This window comes from Silene latifolia, chromosome X (genome assembly GCF_048544455.1).
Source record: "Silene latifolia isolate original U9 population chromosome X, ASM4854445v1, whole genome shotgun sequence".
In the NCBI taxonomy this organism is placed as follows: Eukaryota; Viridiplantae; Streptophyta; class Magnoliopsida; order Caryophyllales; family Caryophyllaceae; genus Silene; species Silene latifolia.
In genome coordinates, this window is record NC_133537.1 from 4,503,264 (window position 1) to 4,524,335 (window position 21,072).

Sequence of the window (21,072 nt, forward strand, 5' to 3'; positions counted from 1 at the left end):
ATATAAGAGGAGTAATCCTTGGTTTATAATAAAATAATACTTTTATTGAAAAATCTTAGTATAGTGATTAAGGCAGGGGAAGAAAAAAGAAAGTAATGCTCCCAATAGCGAATACAGAAAAATATCTTTCCGGGGTCCAGATTAATATTTAAAATCTATATACACATAAAATAGTTATAAATTTATTTTTTTAGTCTGAAAATTAGACAAAATACGCAAAAATAAAAATTCTGTTTCCGGTGTCCGCGCATCCCAAAATAGCCTTAGTAGATCCGCCACTGATTATGCTCCTAAGTTGGAATAGTACACAAGAACATGGAGGTAAAAACTTTAAAAAAGCATATGAATACTCCGAGTCTTTGAAAACGTTGGTCAAAATGACACGATGTAATTTCGGACCTAGATCCAAACTTTTGCTTCCTCATTACTTTATTGTTTATTAGTCAACACTTCTCGACTTCGTTTCCACAACTTTTATCTCACGTTCCCAAAATCCCATCTTGTATTATTAATTAACTAATCTTATAATTCGTACTATACACAAAATATAGAATAAAACGGTCATATATACTCCGTATAAGAGTTAAGCCAACACTCTTATATAAAAAAAAAACTATTTATTTGTTGCTATTTATAAATATGTCATTTATGTGAGTCATGAGACCGTCTTAGACAATAATAAATGTATACCATAACTACAGTTTTTCAAATAACCAATCATATAATTATGCCAGCTTTTCCCACATTATTGAGAATGATTGATCTACGGTTGACTCCGCAACAAAAGGATTACTGTGAGTACTGTGACTGACATATTGATCCGCTACACACCTAGGCAAGTCATATTTTACAAATCAAAGCATATTTTATACGAAATAATTAAGAAAATATAATTTCTTATTTAAAAACAGTTTTAAGTTAAAACGATATTCACAATAACTTTAAGTGACGTTAAAATAAAAAATACTGAGTAGGTGTGAGAGGTTTTAACTCTAACTTTTTTTTGTTTTTTAACTCTTTATCATTATTTGCAATTAATTTGTGTAAATTGATATGTAATATGTATTTATTATCAGTACTATAGTTTCCTTATTTTCTAAAAGACTTAATCTTTTAGTATATAGGAGAGGAGATGAGAGGAAATTAACAAGACATTCATCTTATTCGCTAAACTAAATTATTTTCAATTATTCTGGCTACTATTGCGCGATAATATTAGGATCGAATATGAATGATGTTCAAACTATTTAGGCCTACTAAAAAGAACATATCTTACCCAATAATCCAAAACAATCAAATTCATTACACACTAGAATTATCGGCTGGACCAAAGTCAATAATTCATGACACACGTATATAAATACACCATTATTTTTCCTCCATGTTCATTAATCAATCATGTCTTATACAAATCCAATTAATATTATTATAGTATGGTATGTTATTATTATTACGTCCAACATGCACATTTATGGACGTGCCATAACTTTGCCTAGCAACGCAAAACCTCCCGCACTTCTTGTGTTTGGAGACTCCATTGTTGATTCAGGCAACAATGATTATATTGACACCATTGGAAAAGCCAACTTCCCGCCTTATGGTCGAGATTTCGCCGGTGGTGTTGCTACCGGAAGATATAGCAATGGCAAAATTCCGTCTGATTTGATAGGTAATGCTAATATTATTACTCTGTTTTATTAGGATATATATTAAAAGTATTGACTGGATCTTAACCATTAGTTATTCAGTTTAAATTATAATGAAATCATCATACTCCTATGATATTAGAAGTATAGTGACCCTGAGTTTCCAAGTTCAAATCCTAGCATAGCTTGTAAAGTACGGAGTAACTTGTTATTTTAGCTACTTTAGTCAAAATTTTAAATCATGTTATAATATCATAAATACGATTATTACTACAAAATGATTATAAGCCTTGTGGTTAAAATAGAGATACAAGATATCAAATATGTCTTCGATTTAAATACTCCGTATCTTTTTTACTTATCTCTCAACTAAAAGCTTATGCACATGATTAATTACTTGAGGCTCAATCAATAGTCTTTTTTTTTTTTTTTTTTTTTTTTGGTGACGAGGGAACCGCAGCCGCTACCTTTGATGCTAACTGGGTAAACCTTCGGGTGTACGTGATAGCCCACAAATCACGTATAGTCTTATAATAACAATACTGACCCTATTGATTTTGCGCCTTGTCTTTTGATATAGCTGAACAGATGGGGTTAAAAGAGCTTGTGCCACCATACTTGGATCCCTCCCTTCAAATCAATGATCTCCTCACCGGAGTGAGTTTCGCCTCCGGTGCAGCCGGTTATGATCCTCAATCAGCAAAAATCGCGGTATCTCTCTCTCTCTCTTCTCCTTCACCAATTAATAGTCCAGCTGAGTAATTGTAACTAATAATGTGTAATACTACTCTGATTATTGCAGAATGCGATATCATTGGATAAGCAACTAATTTTGTTCAAACAGTATATAAACCGGCTTAAGGCAGCAGTCGGAGATAACACGACATCTACTATCATTTCGCAAAGTGTGTATTTAGTCTGTGCCGGAAGCAATGATATAACCAACACCTACTTCGCCTTACCATTCCGAAAATTGCATTATAATGTTTCCTCCTATACTAGTTTGATGGTTAATTGGGCTTCTACTTTTGTTCAGGTAACAACATTTCTCCTCTTTTAATTTCACGATGTCAACTAGCTTAGTCGATAATAAATTAAATAATCTGGAAAATATTATCAGGAATTATATGATCTAGGAGCAAGAAGGATAGGAGTGATAAGTGCACCACCATGCGGCTGTTTGCCATCTCAAAGAACGTTACATGGCGGTCACAATAGATCTTGTGCAGAGAAGGAAAACCAAGCTTCTATTATTTACAATACGAAGTTGAGTTCCGAGTTAAAATCGCTCAATCAAAAGCTCAATGGATCAAATGTCGCGTACCTTGATATTTACGACTCTGCACTTAATCTCATAACTAACCCATCTCAATCAGGTACATATCACCCTCATCGACAACTAAATATTTTATCATGGGTCGTTCAGAAACAGACTAATAATGTCAATATTTTTGTAAATTGTTATCTTCAGGTTTTGAAGTCGCAAACAAGGGATGCTGTGGAACAGGAAACATAGAAGTGTCATTTTTATGTACAAAGCTCGATATAGGTACCTGCAAAGACGCGTCCAAATACATATTCTGGGATAGCTTCCATCCAACCGAAGCAGCTTATAGAATCATAGTTAATGACATTGTTCAAAAAAACCACAATCTTTTCTTTTGATACACACATGACACATCTATCATAAATCTTCACATTGATTTAATTTGAATAGCTCATGTATACAAAGTATGAAACTATGAATGAAGCACAACAACAAACTTTTGGTAACTACTCGTATTACCCCTTTGCTACGCCGGTGTCCATTGTCCATAACAGTACGGTATGGAGTATCTGTTTTGGGTTAAGTCCTCACGGATTTACTATTGGGCTCCTTCATTCTCAAAAGGCCTCATTGTTACATGAGTTTGCACCATAACAATCCTCCTCTCAAACGAAAGACCATCATCGTCTTAACTCGGACCTTGACCTTCATAGAGAACCCCACACTCTACAGGCCCAACTTCTAGACACCCGAAACATCATCAAGTCTTGATAACCTCCCCTTAGTGGACACATCATGCTTGAGATGTCTTGTGTTTGAAGGAAATACTGTTTCCTTAGAAGAGAGAGTAGCGAGCTGTGCTAGCCTTACGGTCTTACCTGGCTCGAACTCAGGCTAAATTGAACGTGGAGCAAATCCATTTCAAAGTTTTTATTTGACTTTCCAAGTAAGACGTTGAAAAAATATTAAACACTAATAATAATTCATTATAAAATATGAAAATATGAAACAAACAAATTTACGTTTGTTTAAAAAAAAATCATAGAATTATAATTTTAAAAAAAAAGTCTAATGGTTGGTTTCGATATGAAATACAAAACACATTTTTCGGAGTTGGTTGAGAATTGATAAACCAACAAGATGATTTAACCCGTTTAATCTTGGACAAGTTCAATTAGATCACAATGTTTTTCATTGCCGAAATGGCGACTCAATAACTACAGTTGATCATCAACACGGCCTGACTCGGCCCGCCCTTGGCCCGTTACTGTAGACATCTAGCCCGGCCCGGCCTGCTATTGGCTTGCCCTTGGACGGGCATAGCCCGAGTCCTAAATTTCCAGCCCGGCCTTCCCTTGGCCCGCCATTTTAGTAAAAAAAAATAAAAAAAAATTAATACACATGCCTGCTAACCCGTTTTCCATCGCCCTGGATCGGGCCGGTTCAGGGCCTAACCAATAGAGCCCTGCCCGCCCCTAGCCAGCCCGACCCGGTTCGAACCCAGCCCGAAGACAACTCTATCAATAACTAAGCGAGAGATTGTCTATCATGAGACCTAGCGATTATAAAAACCATACAAGTAGTATACAACGAGGATCAGTTTCTGATTTATAAAACTTTTTAATTCCTCATTATATCATTACTCTATTGTTTAGTCAACTAATCTGGCATTCGTTTGCACAACTCTTATTAATGTCACGTTCTCAAAACCCCCAACTTACGGTTATGCCAGCTTATCCAACATCATTGACACATTGGTTATGATTGATCTACAGTTGACTCCGCAACAAAAGGAGCATTTACATATTGATCGATTCGCTATAGAATGAGAATTATCTTATGCTAGGCAGTAGCGGAGCCAGACAGGACTAGTAGAGTAATAGGGGCAGTTTCGTCTCGATAAACAATGATTTTAGTTGAAATATCATTTTTGCATTAATAATTGGCCTTAATTGGAATTTCTCACCCCTATTACATATGTCAAATCTTAAACAATGATTTTAGTTGAAATATCATCTTTGCATTAGTAGTTCGCTTTAATTAAAATTTCTCACCCCTATTATATGTGTCAAATCTTAAACTATGATTTTAGTTGAAATATCATCTTTGCAGTAGTAGTTTGCCTTAATTGGAATTTCTCACCCCTATTATAAATGTCAAATCTTGACTCCACCACTGATATTAGGAGAATTATAAAGTATATTGACAATTTGACATCAACGCGTATTTATAATAAGAAATTATTTCTTCTGTTATCCATTGGTTAGTGTTTAATTGTCAATTATGGACTTCTATCTTAGTCATTAGGTTAAGACATTTTCGATTGTTCTTGTTTCCAGTACTCCCTCCGTCCCGGTCATTTGTTGTCCTTTTCCATTTTGGGGTGTCTCAGTCATTTGTTGTCCTTTCTATTTTAAGATTGAATTTGATGAGTAATTTGATCATTCACACTCAATTTATTCCACTTGTCATTTAGTCATTGGCCCCCTCCCCTTTCCTTGGTCTTTATGCCAAAATCAAAGGACAACAAATGACCGGGACGGAGGGAGTATATGGCAATATTAGGCTGAATGATGTTGAATTGATGATAAATAGTAAGTTGCACAATTTCATACTCGTATTTTCTTAACATGGTTGCATGTATTTCCAGTATTTGAACTTAAGACTTCTGGTTAAGTTAAAACAACCTATTACCTGTTGTTTGTTGATCCAAGTGATCATGGAGTCATGGGTAACAATAACAAGCATATTTCGAATACAATTATTCAAGCCCAATTCTTCATTTACTCAACCTTTCTTAAGCATTCTTTTATTAATGCCTTAATAATTCACTAATTAATTCATTGTGCCCTAAAATTAGTAGCTGGATCGATCAAACTCAATGATTTTTCAGCAACTATATATAACATGCAAAGTATGTACACTATTGGCAAGATCAATCATGTCTCATACAAATCCGATTAACGTTATTGTATGGTGCATTACTCTAATTTCCTACATGCACATTCGTGTAGGTGCCATAACTTCGTCTAACAATGCAAAAACGCCTGCGTTACTTGTCTTTGGAGACTCGATTTTCGATACAGGCAACAATAATTATAGAGTCACCCTTGGAAAAGTAAACTTCCCGCCTTATGGTCGAGATTTTAAAGGAGGTGTTGCTACCGGAAGATATAGCAATGGCAAAACTCCTCCCGATTTAATTGGTAATATTAACATTACTTTGTTTTTCTTATATATACTCGTATATAATTGTCTCATACGTTATACCTGTTGTACCATGCCATGCTTGTAGTTGTAAATGGTTCTCTTAAGTCCTCCTCACTAAATGTTTTTCTACAGTCCGTGCACTTACCTTTGTTACAACTATTCGTTTGTACTTGTAACTAGAGCTGACCAACAGCACAGGCAAGTCCGGCCCAACTAGGGCCCAAACCACTCCCAGCCCGCCACCCCACTCAGCCCGTCCGGCCCTGCTCCTGACCAATCCGGCCTGCGCCCCTCCCATGGTTATGCCCGGGTTCCATTTTCCCAGCTCGGCCCACCCTGGCCCGTTTATTATAAAAAAAAAATTAGGTTAGACCCGCTAATCCGGCCCGCCCCCAGCTCGCCTCGGGGCCAGTCGGGGGTCAAGCATGTCCTAACTCGGCCCGGCCCAGTCAAGCCCGCCCCTCCCCATGTCCTGGCCCGGGCTCGGGTCTGACATGGAGACCCCGGCCCGAGTACAGGTAGACCTGATCTCTTACATCAGGGGCGGACCCAGGGGTACGCACAACACCCCATGTGCGCATCCCTGGTTGTTGGAGTTGATTTTCACTACAAAATGATGATTAGCTTTGTTCGTGATTAAAATAGAGATGCCCACTATTGAATATGTCTTTATTGTACTGATCATGTGCCCTATCGTTGAAAAGCTAAACAGCTTGGGATAAAAGAATTTATGCCTCCATACTTAGATCCCACCCTCAAAATCAATGATCTCCTAACCGGAGTCAGTTTTGCTTCTGGTGGAGCCGGTTACGATCCTCAAACAGGAAAACTATTGGTATATCTTCTTCTCCTAAAGAGTGTTATTTTCGCGTTTTCAAAGTAAATGTATAATGACGCGACCAATGTGATTGCAGAATGTATTACCATTGGATGGCCAGCTAAAGAATTTCAAAAAGTATATAAACAAGCTTAAGGCAGCAGTCGGAGAAAACACGACATCTACTATCATTTCACAAAGTGTGTTTATAGTCTGTGCCGGAAGCAATGACATTGCCAACACCTATTTCACCTTACTAATCCGAAGATTGGAGTATGATGTTTCGTCCTATACTAATTTGATGGTTAATTGGGCTTCTACTTTTGTTCAGGTACCGGCATTTCCACACATCGTTTAGTAATGACACATCAGCTTAAGCTTTTGGTTGAGATGTTTTATACCGAGTACCATATAGTTAAACTGAAGCATACATTGAAATTGAATAATAATGTTAAAAAACTTAAAATTAAATTTGGAAAACCTCAGGAATTATACAATCTTGGAGCACGACGGATAGGCGTGACAGGTGTACCGCTACTCGGTTGTGTGCCATCCCAAAGAACATTACATGGCGGTCACAAAAGATCTTGTGCAGAGAAGGAAAACCAAGCTTCGGCTCTTTACAACACTAAGTTGAATTCTGAGCTAGAATCGCTCAATCAAAAACTCGAAGGATCAACTGTTGCGTACCTTGATATTTACAACCCTTTACTTAATCTCATAACTAACCCTTCTCAATCAGGTACTGCCCTTCATTTACCATTTACGTAGTACTATCTATGACTATAAAACAATTTACCGAAATTGGATGTATGCGCTTCTTGTATCATTCTCGATCCATCCAACTTCATCTAGGAAATAATACATCCTAGATGACAGGAGGCACAAGGGCAATTTTGATGTGACGGGATTTGAACCCAGGTCATGAGCACCACCTCTCATGACTGTATCAACTAAGCTAGTTGACATCTGTTTAGTACAAAACAGTACTATGATCTCGCCTTTTATTCATGACAAGATTAAATTGTTTTTAGGGTTTCAAGTTGTAAACAAGGGATGTTGCGGAACAGGAAACATAGAAGTGGCATTTCTGTGTTCGAAGCTCAGTATAGGTACCTGCGAAGACGCATCCAAATACATTTTCTGGGATAGTTTTCATCCTACCGAAGCAGCTTATAGATTCATAGTTAATGACACGATTCAAAAAAACCCCAATCTTTTCTTTTGATGCATAATATTAACGGTGGCGGATCTTGGAGTGGACAATTAAGGGGGCTGAGATTCACTCCCATTGGCTTCGTGTATCCAGCTCCCTCCCAGCATAACTAAGATCGTTATCGCATTGATTTAATTTGAATAGCTTATATATACCGAAGTACTAATGAATTTTCTGTTATTAATTGAAATGATTTACATTCTATGTTTACAACTTTACATATATCAGACGCATCCAATTGTACATCAATATATAAAAATTTTCAAATTTGGAACGTCAAAGTTTATTATTGTACCATTTTAGAAGAATGAGGAAAGTCTCTTGTAAGGCCGATTCTAATGGAAACGAACCTAAATGAGGAAATAGATGTACAAGCCATACAACGAGGACCAGTTTCCGACTTATAAACTTTCTTTGGATGACGAGCTGGAAACCCACAACCACTGCTTTTGGTGTGCACCTGATAAAACTCTTTAAGTATACGTGATAGTATGCAAATCACGTATATTATGTCAACCACCCGAGACTGATAGGCTCGAAGTCTGAAGGACATAGTCTTAAACGACCATAAATAACCTCCACTGGGCAAAAGGCTGGTACAATAGTTTGTGTTTCATTATCAATCATGGATTTCCGTCTTAACCATAAATCCATAATACCTCTTTCACTCTCTTTGATTACTCTTGCTTATAGTGTAGGGCAATATTAGGATCGAAAATGAATGATCTCGAATTGTTGACGGTTTATACATACATACTTTAGGGCTGAGCAAAACCGGATATCCGATCCGGATTTCAAAATCAGATCGGTTATCCGAATTTAAAATTGTCATTTTTAGTGATCCACATCCGATCCGAATAATTCGGATATCCAAAAATTAGGAAATCCATATTTCGGAAATCGGATTTGATCCGGATTTAAATGTACAGTAAAAATTCTACTAAGGCTGTATTGGGCTATTGGCAGACTAAAACTAAAGTTCTTCAGGTCAGATAAAGCGGCCACGCAAAATTTGAGTACCAACGGAAAACATTTAGGGGTGCCCGTATGCCATAAACAAGCATTCGTCAAACCTCGGATAATCCTGAAAATTGTATTAATGCTCGTTATTCGAGGCTGAAATCGAATAGGATAATTCCCGAAATGAGCTCGGACGCGTGATTGAAAAACCGGGAGAAAAAGAAACAGGGTCCTGTACGACCTCCCGAACGGGTCAAATTGAGGTGTATAATACACGGTTTTTCGGGATTCCAGGGTCCCGGAACAAAATTCTCCGTAAATCACATAGAAAGTTCCTCGGGTCAGATAAAGCGGCCACGCAAAATATGAGTACCAACAGAAGACATTTGGGAGTGCCGGTATGCCATAATCCAGCATTCGTCGAACCTCGGATAATCGTGAAAAATGTATTAATGCTCGTTATTTGAGGCTGAAATCGAATAGGATAATTTCTGAAATGAACTCGGATGCGTGATTAAAAAACAAGGAGAACAATAAACAGGGTCCGGTACGACCTCTTGAACGTCTCAAATTGAAGTGTATAATACACGGTTTTTCGGGATTCCAGGGTCCCGGAATAAAATTCTCCGGAAATCACATAGAAAGTTCCTCGGATCAGATAAAGCGGCCACGCAAAATTTGAGTACCAACGGAAGACAGTTGGGGGTGCCGGTATGCCATAAACCAGCATACGTCGAACTTCGGATAATTGTGAAAAATGTATTAATGCTCGTTATGTGAGGCTGAAATCGAATATGTTAATTCCTGAAGAGCTCGGACGCGTGATTGAAAAACCGGGAGTAGAAGAAACAGGGTCCGGTACGACCTCCCGAACGGCTCAAATTGAAGTGATATACGGTTTTTCGGGATTCCAGGGTCCCGGAACAAAATTCTCCTGAAATCACATAGAAAGTTTCTTGGGTCAGATAAAGCGGCCACGCAAAATTTGAGTACCAACGGAAGACATTTAGGGGTGCCGGTATGCCATAAACCAGTATTCGTCGAACCTCGGTTAATCGTGAAAAATGTATTAATGCTCGTTATTCGAGGCTGAAATCGAATAGGTTAATTACTGAAATGAGCTCGGACGCGTGATTGAAAAACCGGGAGAAAAAGAAACAGGGTCCGATACGACCTCCCGAACGGCTCAAATTGAAGGGTATAATACACGGTTTTTCGGGATTCCCACGGTCCCGGAACAAAATTCTCCGGAAATCACATAGAAAGTTTCTCGGGTCAGATAAAGCGGCCACGCAAAATTTGAGTACCAACGGAAGACATTTGGGGGTGCCGTTATGCCATAAACCAGCATACGTCGAACCTCGAATAATTGTGAAAAATGTAACAATGCTCGTTATGTGAGGCTGAAATCGAATAGGTTAATTCCTGAAGAGCTCGGACGCGTGATTGAAAAACCGGGAGTAGAAGAAACAGGGTCCGGTACGACATCCCGAACGGCTCAAATTGAAGTGATACACGGTTTTTCGGGATTCCAGCGTCCTGGAACAAAATTCTCCATAAATCCCATAGAGAGTTTCTCGGGTCAGATAAAGCGGCCACGCAAAATTTGAGTACCAACGGAAGACATTTGGGGGTGCCGGTATGCCATAAACCAGTATTCGTCGAACCTCGGATAATCGTTAAAAATGTATTAATGCTCGTTGTTTGACGCTGAAATCGAATATGTTAATTCCTGAAATGAGCTCGGACGCGTGATTAAAAAACCGGGAGAAAAAGAAACAGGGTTCGGTACGACCTCCCGAACGGCTCAAATTGAAGTATATACACGGTTTTTCGGTATTCCAGGGTCCCGGAACAAAATTCTCCGGAAATCACATAGATAATTTCTCGGGTTAGATAAAGCGGCCACGCAAAATTTGAGTACCAACGGAAGACATTTGGGGGGGCGGTATGCCATAAACCAGCATACGTCGAACCTCGGATAATTGTGAAAAATGTATTAATGCTCGTTATGTGAGGCTGAAATCGAATAGGTTAATTCCTGAAGAGCTCGGACGCGTGATTGAAAAACCGGGAGTAAAAGAAACAGGGTCCGGTACGACCTCCTGAACAGCTCAAATTGAAGTGATACACGGTTTTTCGGGATTCCAGAGTCCCGGAACAAAATTCTCCAGAAATGACATAGAAAGTTTCTCGGGTCAGATAACGCGGCCACGCAAAATTTGAGTACCAACGGAAGACATTTGGGGGTGCCGGTATGCCATAAACCAGCATTCGTCGAGCCTCGGATAATCGTGAAAACTGTATTAATGTTGTTATTTGAGGCTGAAATCGAATAGGTTAATTCCTTAAATGAGCTCGGGTGCATGATTGAAAACCCGAGAGAAAAAGAAACAGGGTCCGGTACGACCCCCCGAACGGCTCAAATTAAAGTGTATAATACACGGTTTTTCGGGATTCCAGGGTCCCGGAACAAAATTCTTCGGATATCACATAAAAAGTTCCTCAGGTCAGATAAAGCGGCCACGCAAAATTTGAGTACCAACAGAAGACATTTGGGGGTGCCGGTATGCCATAAACCAGCATTCGTCGAACCTCGGATAGTCGTGAAAACTGTATTAATGCTAGTTATTTTAGGCTGCAATCGAATAAGGTAATTCCTGAAATGAGCTCGGACGTGCGATTGAAAAACCGGGAGAAAAAGAAACAGGGTCCGGTACGACCTCCCGAACGGCTCAAATTGAAGTGTATAATACTTGGTTTTTCGGGATTCCAGGGTCCCGGAACAAAATTCTTTGGAAATCACATAGAAAATTTCTCGGGACAAATAAAGCGGCCACGTAAAATTTGAGTACCAACAGAAGATATTTGGGGGTGCCGGTATGCCATAAACCAGCATTCGTCGAATCTCGGATAATCGTGAAAAATGTATTAATGCTCGTTATTTGAGGCTAAAAATTGAATAGGTTAATTCCTGAAATGAGCTCCGATGCGTGATTGAAAACCGGGAGAAAAAGAAACAAGGTCCGTTACGACCTCCCGAACGGCTCAAATTGAAGTGATACACGGTTTTTCGGGATTCCAGGGTCCCGGAACAAAATTCTCCAGAAATCCCATAGAAAGTTTCTCGGGTCAGATAAAGCGGCCACGCAAAATTTGAGTACCAACGGAAGACATTTGGGGGTGCCGGTATGCCATAAACCAGTATTCGTCGAACCTCGGATAATCGTTAAAAATGTATTAATGCTCGTTATTTGACGCTGAAATCGAATAGGTTAATTCCTGAAATGAGCTCAGACGCGTGATTAAAAAACCGGGAGAAAAAAAAACAGGGTTCGGTACGACCTCCCGAACGGCTCAAATTGAAGTATATACACGGTTTTTCGGTATTCCAGGGTCCCAGAACAAGATTCTCCGGAAATCACATAGATAATTTCTCGGGTTAGATAAAGCGACCACGCAATATTTGAGTACCAACGGAAGACATTTGGGGGTGCCGGTATGCCATAAACTAGCATACGTCAAACCTCGGATAATTTTGAAAAATGTATTAATGCTCGTTATGTGAGGCTGAAAACGAATAGGTTAATTCCTGAAGAGCTCGGACGCGTGACTGAAAAACCGGGAGTAGAAGAAACAGGGTCCGGTACGACCTCCCGAACGGCTCAAATTGAAGTGATACACGGTTTTTCGGGATTCCAGGGTCCCGGAACAAAATTCTCCAGAAATCACATAGAAAGTTTCACGGGTAAGATAAAGCGGCCACGCAAAATTTGAGTACCAACGGAAGACATTTAGGGGTGCCGGTATGCCATAAACCAGCATTCGTCGAACCTCGGATAATCGTGAAAAATGTATTAATGCTCGTTATTTGAGGCTGAAATCGAATAGGATAATTCCTGAAATAAGCTCGGGCCCGTGATTGAAAAACCTGGAGAAAAAGATATAGGGTCCGGTACGACCTCCCGAACGGCTCAAATTGAAGTGTATAATACACGGTTTTTCGGGATTCCAGGGTCCCGGAATAAAATTCTCCAGAAATCACATAGAAAGTTTCTCGGGTCAGATAAAGCGGCCACGCAAAATTTGAGTACCAACGGAAGACATTTGGGGGTGCCGGTATGTCATAAACCAGCATTCGCTAAACCTCAGATAATCGTGAAAAATGTATTAATGCTCGTTATTTGAGGCTGGAATCGAATAGGATAATTCCTGAAATAAGCTAGGACGCGTGATTGAAAAACCGGGAGAAAAAGAAATAGGGTCCGGTACGACCTCCCGGACGGCTCAAATTGAAGTGTATAATACACGGTTTTTCGGGTTTCCAGGGTCCCGGAAAAAAATTCTGCGGAAATCACATAGAAAGTTACTCGGGTCAGGTAAAGCGGTCACGCAAAATTTGAGTACCAACGGAAGACATTTGGGGGTGCCGGTATGTCATAAACCAGCATTCGCTAAATCTCGGATAATCGTGAAAAATGTATTAATGCTCGTTACTTGAGGCTGAAATCGAATAGGTAAATTCCTAAAATGAGCTCGGACGCGTGATTTAAAAACTGGGCGAAAAAGAAACAGGGTCCGGTACGACCTCCCGAACGGCTCAAATTGAAGTTTGTAATACACGGTTTTTCGGGATTCCATGGTCCCGGAACAAAATTCTCCGGAAATCACATAGAAAGTTCCTCAGGTCGGATAAAGCGGTCACGCAAAATTTGAGTACCAACGGAAGACATTTGGGGGTGCCGGTATGTCATAAACCAGCATTCGCTAAACCTCGGATAATCGTGAAAAATGTAGTAATGCTCGTTATTTGAGGCTGAAATCGAATAGAATAATTCTTGAAATAAGCTCGGACGCGTGATTGAAAAACCGGGAGAAATAGAAACAGGATCCGGTACGACCACCCGAACGGCTCAAATTGAAGTGTATAATACACGGTTTTTCGGGATTCCACGGTCCCGGAACAAAATTCTCCGGAAATCACATAGAAAGTTACTCGGGTCGGATAAAGCAGTCAAGCAAAATTTGAGTACCAACGGAAGACATTTGGGGGTGCCGGTATGTCATAAACCAGCATTCGCTAAACCTCGGATAATCGTGAAAAATGTATTAATGCTCGTTATTTGTGTGACACCCTCATACTTAGCGTTAAATAAACATGTAAATTCTACAGAAAAACTGACAGGATATGTTTGTAATTGGTTCAACTAGATAAAACCTGTAATTTTTAAAACTTTTCTAAACCATTCACAAACATTTCCAAAAGAAGAGTGCCAAAACCTGCAAATACTAACAAACTAATTTACATATCATAGCTAAAGTCGCGAGAAAATAGTGATACAAACCAAAACAAAAGAGGGAGACATATGTCCCTTCAAAATATAAACACAACCAAATGTTTAAAGGTTTACTACAAAATATAACCAAACTAGGTCCAAGGTTCTTTTGCTCACTAGCTCGTCCATGTACCCCATCTAATCATCTTCAACCTGTCAATCGCATTTTATACAAACACGAAAGCCACAATTCAGTGGGGAGTAACTTCGAGTCCTCCAAGCCACGAAATGTCATATTTAATGTAACATGTAAACAACATGATAAATAATTCAATTATCAAGTATTCTAACATATGAACACTAAACTGACCAATTTAAGCTATCATGTGAAACATATAACAAACAGTAATCCAAACTTTATCAATTGTAACCGGCTTACATCTCACCTATTACAATTCATAAAATCACCATACAAGAAAGGGCAATATATCAAAGACAGGCATAAGTTCTTAGCACCGTCAATAGTCACTCTGTAACTCGAGTCTATACCACGAGGTAGGGAAGGTAATCGAACCGGTATCTTGGCTCAGAGGTTCTATCAAAACATGGCCAAGACACAACACAACCCTAGCCCAAAATCTGCGCAGACCTAGACATGCGGATACACACCACCGCACCCAAGACCCACATTTTTTCTAAAACAAAGTGAGTACCCTAAGGAGTCCACCAAAGGGTTGGCTAGTACTTAAGCTGACCACTTACCCTCAAAATAAGTAACGAGGTCATGCCCCAACTTGGATATAAACCCACCAAGTCAGGAACACAAAGGCTATTAAGCAGTGAACATATACTCGTCAGAGACTATAAAGACCTATCTATGACAAACACAACAACCTGCAAGAAGTATTCAATACCAATTCCATTTCTAGCAATATTAACAATATTAAAGGTTTCAGGGAATCTAGGGCCGTTTCTACAATATAAGAAACTACTCAAATCAACCAACAACACATGTGAACTAAAAACTTAATAAATGGCCTAAAACAAGAAAAAGGCCGATTATCCAATTCATACAAAATTTCATCCAACCGAATTTTTACCCGCAACCCCAACTGCGGCAGTGCGGGTTAAATTGCGGCTGACCAATCACACAATTGACTGACATCGATTCAGTCAAAGGGACCAAGGCTCAGTTTTCGGCATAATCATCCAACATTACAATTATCGCTATAAAATTCATTTTAAGCCTATTCATTACAATTTCATATCATAATTTATCCTAACATGTGCAACTACCAATATAAGAATAATTTTTTCCAACCTCATTATATTTACTACTAACATTATTTATTTCAAAAGTTTACCCATATGTTACTTATACTAAATATAACATTAATAAACCCGAAACGACAAATAATGCATGAAAAACCGCGAAACAAGCAACGGGCCAACCCGGGCCAACCCGGGCTGCCGTGGGCTGCGCTCTGGCTCTTTGGGCTCACTGGCCGCCACCCCCAACCCTCCATTTCTCCATTTTTGTTCAGTTTAACATCGTCTGAATCATCAATTAATCATTCCCATTTTGTTTCCATACTAATATGTGAACTTAAACATACAAAAGACATGAATTTAACACATATTTTCATGTGAAATAAACTACTCAAATAAAAATCACAAAATCATACAAGAAAACAAGGAATGTGACATTTATTCGTCGAGTAACTCGAAATAGTTACCTTAAGCTAGAAAAAGGCAAAATAACCCTTGAGAAAACCCTAAAAACAGTAGCTACCCATCATCCTCTACTATATAGGAGTCCCCTATATCATCCTCATAATCTTCACCTATTAAAAACAACAAAAACACAATAATAATTATCAAAACCGAAATTATGCCCAAAATCGTCTTAAATCGACAAATTAAAACTGAAATTAAAACATACTAGGATGTAGATCTTGAAGAGAGGATTCCGAAAATATAAATTTTGCGAAAATCGGACTAGAAACGAAGAAATTATGATGAAATTACCTTAGAAATCTTAGGTTTTAAGATGAAAATGGTGTTTTTAAGTTTGGAATTGTTTAGAATGTTCAAGGAGATGTAGTTGGGCAAGAAAAATCAGAAGGAAAGGAGGGAGAGGGAGGTGTGCCGTGGGAAGGGAAAAGAGACGAGTTTTCGGCGAAATTTTTATTAGTCGGTTTTGGCTCGTTTCGACAATAGTTAGAACCGTTTGTCAAATGCAAATTCCGACATGACCAAAGTTCTTAAACACGAGATTACAAGAAGATTGAGTACTCATATGACCCATTTCAAAAATCGTTTGCCCAATTTTCAAAAGAGTTGTCATTTTTCCCGATATGCCCTTATTTCGAAATAAAAGTTTTTACACGGTTTAAACTATTTTTAAACATTTCAAAACTATCAAAATAAATACTTTACTTCAAAATATAATAAAATTATATTTCTTTGAATTATTATTACTTCAAATACATTAATATCAAATTTTACTTGATTAATAAATTACTTCCGCAATATAATAATGGTCCGAAATTACGGGGTGTTACAATTTGAGGCTGAAATCGAATAAGATAATTTCTGAAATAAGCTCGGACGTGTGATTGAAAAACCGGGAGAAAAAAAAACAGGGTCCGGTACGACCTCCCGAACGGCTCAAATTGAAGTATATAATACACGTTTTTTTCGGGATTCCAAGGTCCCGGAACAAAATTCTCCGAAAATCACATAGAAAGTTCCTTAGATCAGATAAAGCAGCCACGCAAAATTTGAGTACCAACGGAAGACATTTGGGGGTCCCGGTATGCTTTAAACCAGCATTCGTCGAACCTGGGATAATCGTAAAGATGTATTAATGCTCGTTATTTGAGGCTGAAATCGAATAGGTTAATTCCTGATATGAGCTCGGACGCCTGATTGAAAAACCGGAAGAAAAATAAACAGGGTCCGGTACGACCTCACGAACGGCTCAAATTGAAGTTTATAATAAACGGTTTTTCGGGATTCCAGGGTTCCGGAACAAAATTCTCCGGAAATCACATAGAAATGTCCTCAGGTCAGATAAAGCGGTCACGCAAAATTTGAGTACCAACGGAAGACATTTGGGGGTGCCGGTATGTCATAAACCAGCATTTGTTAAACCACGGATAATCGTGAAAAATGTATTAATGCTCGTTATTTGCGGCCGAAATCGAATAGTATAATTCCTGAAATGAGCTCGGACCCGTGATTGAAAAACCTGGAGAAAAAGAAATAGGGTCCGGTACGACCTCCCGAACGGCTCAAATTGAAATTTATAATACACGGTTTTTAAGGATTCCAGGGTCCCGGAACAAAATTCTCCGGAAATCACATAGAAAGTTTCTCGGGTCAGATAAAGCGGCCACGCAAAATTTGAGTTCCAACGGAAGACATTTGGGGGTGCCGGTATGTCATAAACCAGCATTCGCTAAACCTCGGATAATCGTGAAAAATGTATTAATGCTCGTTATTTGAGGCTGAAATCGATTAGGATAATTCCTGAAATAAGCTCGGACGCGTGATTGAAAAACCGGGAGAAAAAGAAATAGGGTCCAGTACGACCTCCCGAACGACTCAAATTGAAGTGTATATAATACACGTTTTTTCGGGATTCCATGTTCCCGGAACAAAATTCTCCGGAAATCACATAGAAAGTTCCTCAGATCAGATAATGCAGCCACGCAAAATTTGAGTACCAACGGAAGATATTTGGGGGTCCCGGTATGCTTTAAACCAGCATTCGTCGAACTTGGGATAATTGTAAAAATGTATTAATGCTCGTTATTTGAGGCTGAAATCAAAGAGATTAATTCCTGAAATGAGCTCGGACGCGTGATTGAAAAACCGGGAGAAAAAGAAACAGGGTCCGGCACGACCTCCCGAACGGCTCTAATTGAAATTTATAATACACGGTTTTTCGGGATTTCAGGGTCCCGGAACAAAATTCTCCGGAAATCACATAGAAATGTCCTCAGGTCAGATAAAGCGGTCACGCAAAATTTGAGTACCAACGGAAGACATTTGGGGGTGCTAGTATGTAATAAACCAGCATTCGCTAAACCACGGATAATCGTGAAAAATGTATTAATGCTCGTTATTTGAGGCTGAAATCGAATAGGATAATTCCTGAAATAAGCTCGGAAGCGTGATTGAAAAACCGGGAGAAAAAGAAACAGGGTCCGGTACGACCTCCCGAACGGCTGAAATTGAAGTGTATAATACACGTTTTTTCAGGATTCCCCGGTCCCGGAACAAAATTCTCCGGAAATTACATAGAAAGTTTCTTGGATCAGATAATGCAGCCACGCAAAATTTGAGTACCAACGGAAGACATTTGGGGGTCCCGGTATGCTTTAAACCATCATTCGTCGAACCTGGGATAATCGTAAAAATGTATTAATGCTCGTTATTTGAGGCTGAAATCGAAGAGATTAATTCCTGAAATGAGCTCGGACGCGTGATTGAAAAACCGGGAGAAAAAGAAACAGGGTCCGGCACGACCTCACGAACGGCTCAAATTGAAATTTATAATTCACGGTTTTTCGGGATTCCGGGGTCCCGGAACAAAATTCTCCGGAAATCACATAGAAATGTCCTGAGGTCAGATAAAGCGGTCACGCAAAATTTGAGTACCAACGGAAGACATTTGGGGGTGCCGGTATGTCATAAACCAGCATTCGCTAAACCTCGGATAATCGTGAAAAATGTATTAATGCTCGTTATTTGAGGCTGAAATCGAATAGGATAATTCCCGAAATAAGCTCGGACGTGTGATTGAAAAACCGGGAGAAAAAGAAACAGGGTCCGGCACGACCTCCCGAACGGCTCAAATTGAAATTTATAATACACGGTTTTTCGGGATTCCAGGGTCCCGGAACAAAATTCTCCGGAATTCACATAGAAATGTCCTCAGGTCAGATAAAGCGGTCACGCAAAATTTGAGTACCAACGGAAGACATTTGGGGGTGCCGGTATGTCATAAACCAGCATTCGCTAAACCTCGGATAATCGTGAAAAATGTATTAATGCTCGTTATTTGAGGCTGAAATCGAATAGGATAATTCCTGAAATAAGCTCGGACGCGTGATTGAAAAACCGGGCGAAAAAGAAACATGGTCCGGTACGACCTCCCGAACCGCTCAAATTGAAATTTATAATACACGGTTTTTCGGGATTCCAGGGTCCCGGAACAAAATTCTCCGGAAATCACAAAGAAAGTTCCTCGGATCAGATAATGCAGCCACGCAAAATTTGAGTACCAACGGAAGACATTTGGGGGTCCCGGTATGCTTTAAACCATCATTCGTCGAACCTGGGATAATCGTAAAAATGTATTAATGCTCGTTATTTGAGGCTGAAATCGAAGAAATTAATTCCTGAAATGAGCTCGGACGCGTGATTGAAAAACCGGGAGAAAAAGAAACAGGGTCCGGCACGACCTCCCGAACGGCTCAAATTGAAATTTATCATTCACGGTTTTTCGGGATTCCGGGGTCCCGGAACAAAATTCTCCGGAAATCACATAGAAATGTCCTGAGGTCAGATAAAGCGGTCACGCAAAATTTGGGTACCAACGGAAGACATTTGGGGGTGCCGGTATGTCATAAACCAGCATTCGCTAAACCTCGGATAATCGCGAAAAATGTATTAATGCTCGTTATTTGAAGCTGAAATCGAATAGGATAATTCCCGAAATAAGCTCGGACGTGTGATTGAAAAACCGGGAGAAAAAGAAACAGGGTCCGGCACGACCTCCCGAACGGCTCAAATTGAAATTTATAATACACGGTTTTTCGGGATTCCAGGGTCCCGGAACAAAATTCTCCGGAAATCACATAGAAATGTCCTCAGGTCAGATAAAGCGGTCACGCAAAATTTGAGTACCAACGGAAGACATTTGGGGGTGCCGGTATTTCATAAACCAGCATTCGCTAAATCTCGGATAATCGTGAAAAATGTATTAATGCTCGTTATTTGAGGCTGAAATCGAATAGGATAATTTCTGAAATAAGCTCGGACGTGTGATTGAAAAATCGGGAGAAAAAGAAACAGGGTCTGGTACGACCTTCCGAACGGCTGAAATTTAAGTGTATAATACACGGTTTTTCGGGATTCCGGGGTCCCGGAACAAAATTCTCCGGAAATCACATAGAAAGTTCCTCGGGTTAGATAAAGCAGCCTCGCAAAGTTTGAGCACCAACGGAAGACATTTGGGGGTGCCATTTGTGCCTGAAACCAAAGATTCGCCGAAACTCGGATTATCGTGAAAAATGTGTTAAAGCTCGTTATTTGAGGCAGAAATCGAACAGGTTGATTCCTGAAATCGAACAGGTTGATTCCTGAAATGAGCTCGTACACGTGGAAAAACAGGGAGAAAAAGAAACAGGGTCCGGTACGACCTTCCGAACGGTTGAAATTGATGTGTATAATACACGTTTTTTCGGGATTCCGGGGTCCCGGAACAAAATTCTCCGGAAATCACATAGAAAGTTCCTTGAGTGTGATAAAGCGGCCACGCAAAGTTTGAGCACCAACGGAAGACATTTGGGGGTGCCCCGTACCACAAACCAAAGATTCGCCAAACTCGGATTATCGTGAAAAATGTGTTAAAGCTCGTTATTTGAGGCTGAAATCGAACAGGTTGA

The 21,072-nt window shown here is 39.5% G+C and overlaps 2 protein-coding genes across 2 annotated transcripts; both read left to right on the plus strand.

Moving 5' to 3' along the window:
- Positions 1-1,310: 1,310 nt before the first annotated feature.
- Positions 1,311-3,436, plus strand: LOC141622366 (GDSL esterase/lipase EXL1-like). The gene is made up of 5 exons (XM_074438406.1): positions 1,311-1,669; positions 2,227-2,357; positions 2,449-2,682; positions 2,767-3,022; positions 3,118-3,436. Exons 1-5 carry the CDS (start codon positions 1,399-1,401, stop codon positions 3,309-3,311), a joined length of 1,086 nt encoding a protein of 361 aa, XP_074294507.1. The 5' UTR covers positions 1,311-1,398; the 3' UTR covers positions 3,312-3,436.
- Positions 3,437-5,854: 2,418 nt separating this feature from the next.
- LOC141621157 (GDSL esterase/lipase EXL3-like) lies at positions 5,855-8,264 on the plus strand. Its single transcript, XM_074437846.1, has 5 exons — positions 5,855-6,119; positions 6,828-6,958; positions 7,038-7,271; positions 7,427-7,682; positions 7,975-8,264. Exons 1-5 carry the CDS (start codon positions 5,855-5,857, stop codon positions 8,166-8,168), a joined length of 1,080 nt encoding a protein of 359 aa, XP_074293947.1. The 3' UTR covers positions 8,169-8,264.
- Positions 8,265-21,072: the final 12,808 nt, after the last annotated feature.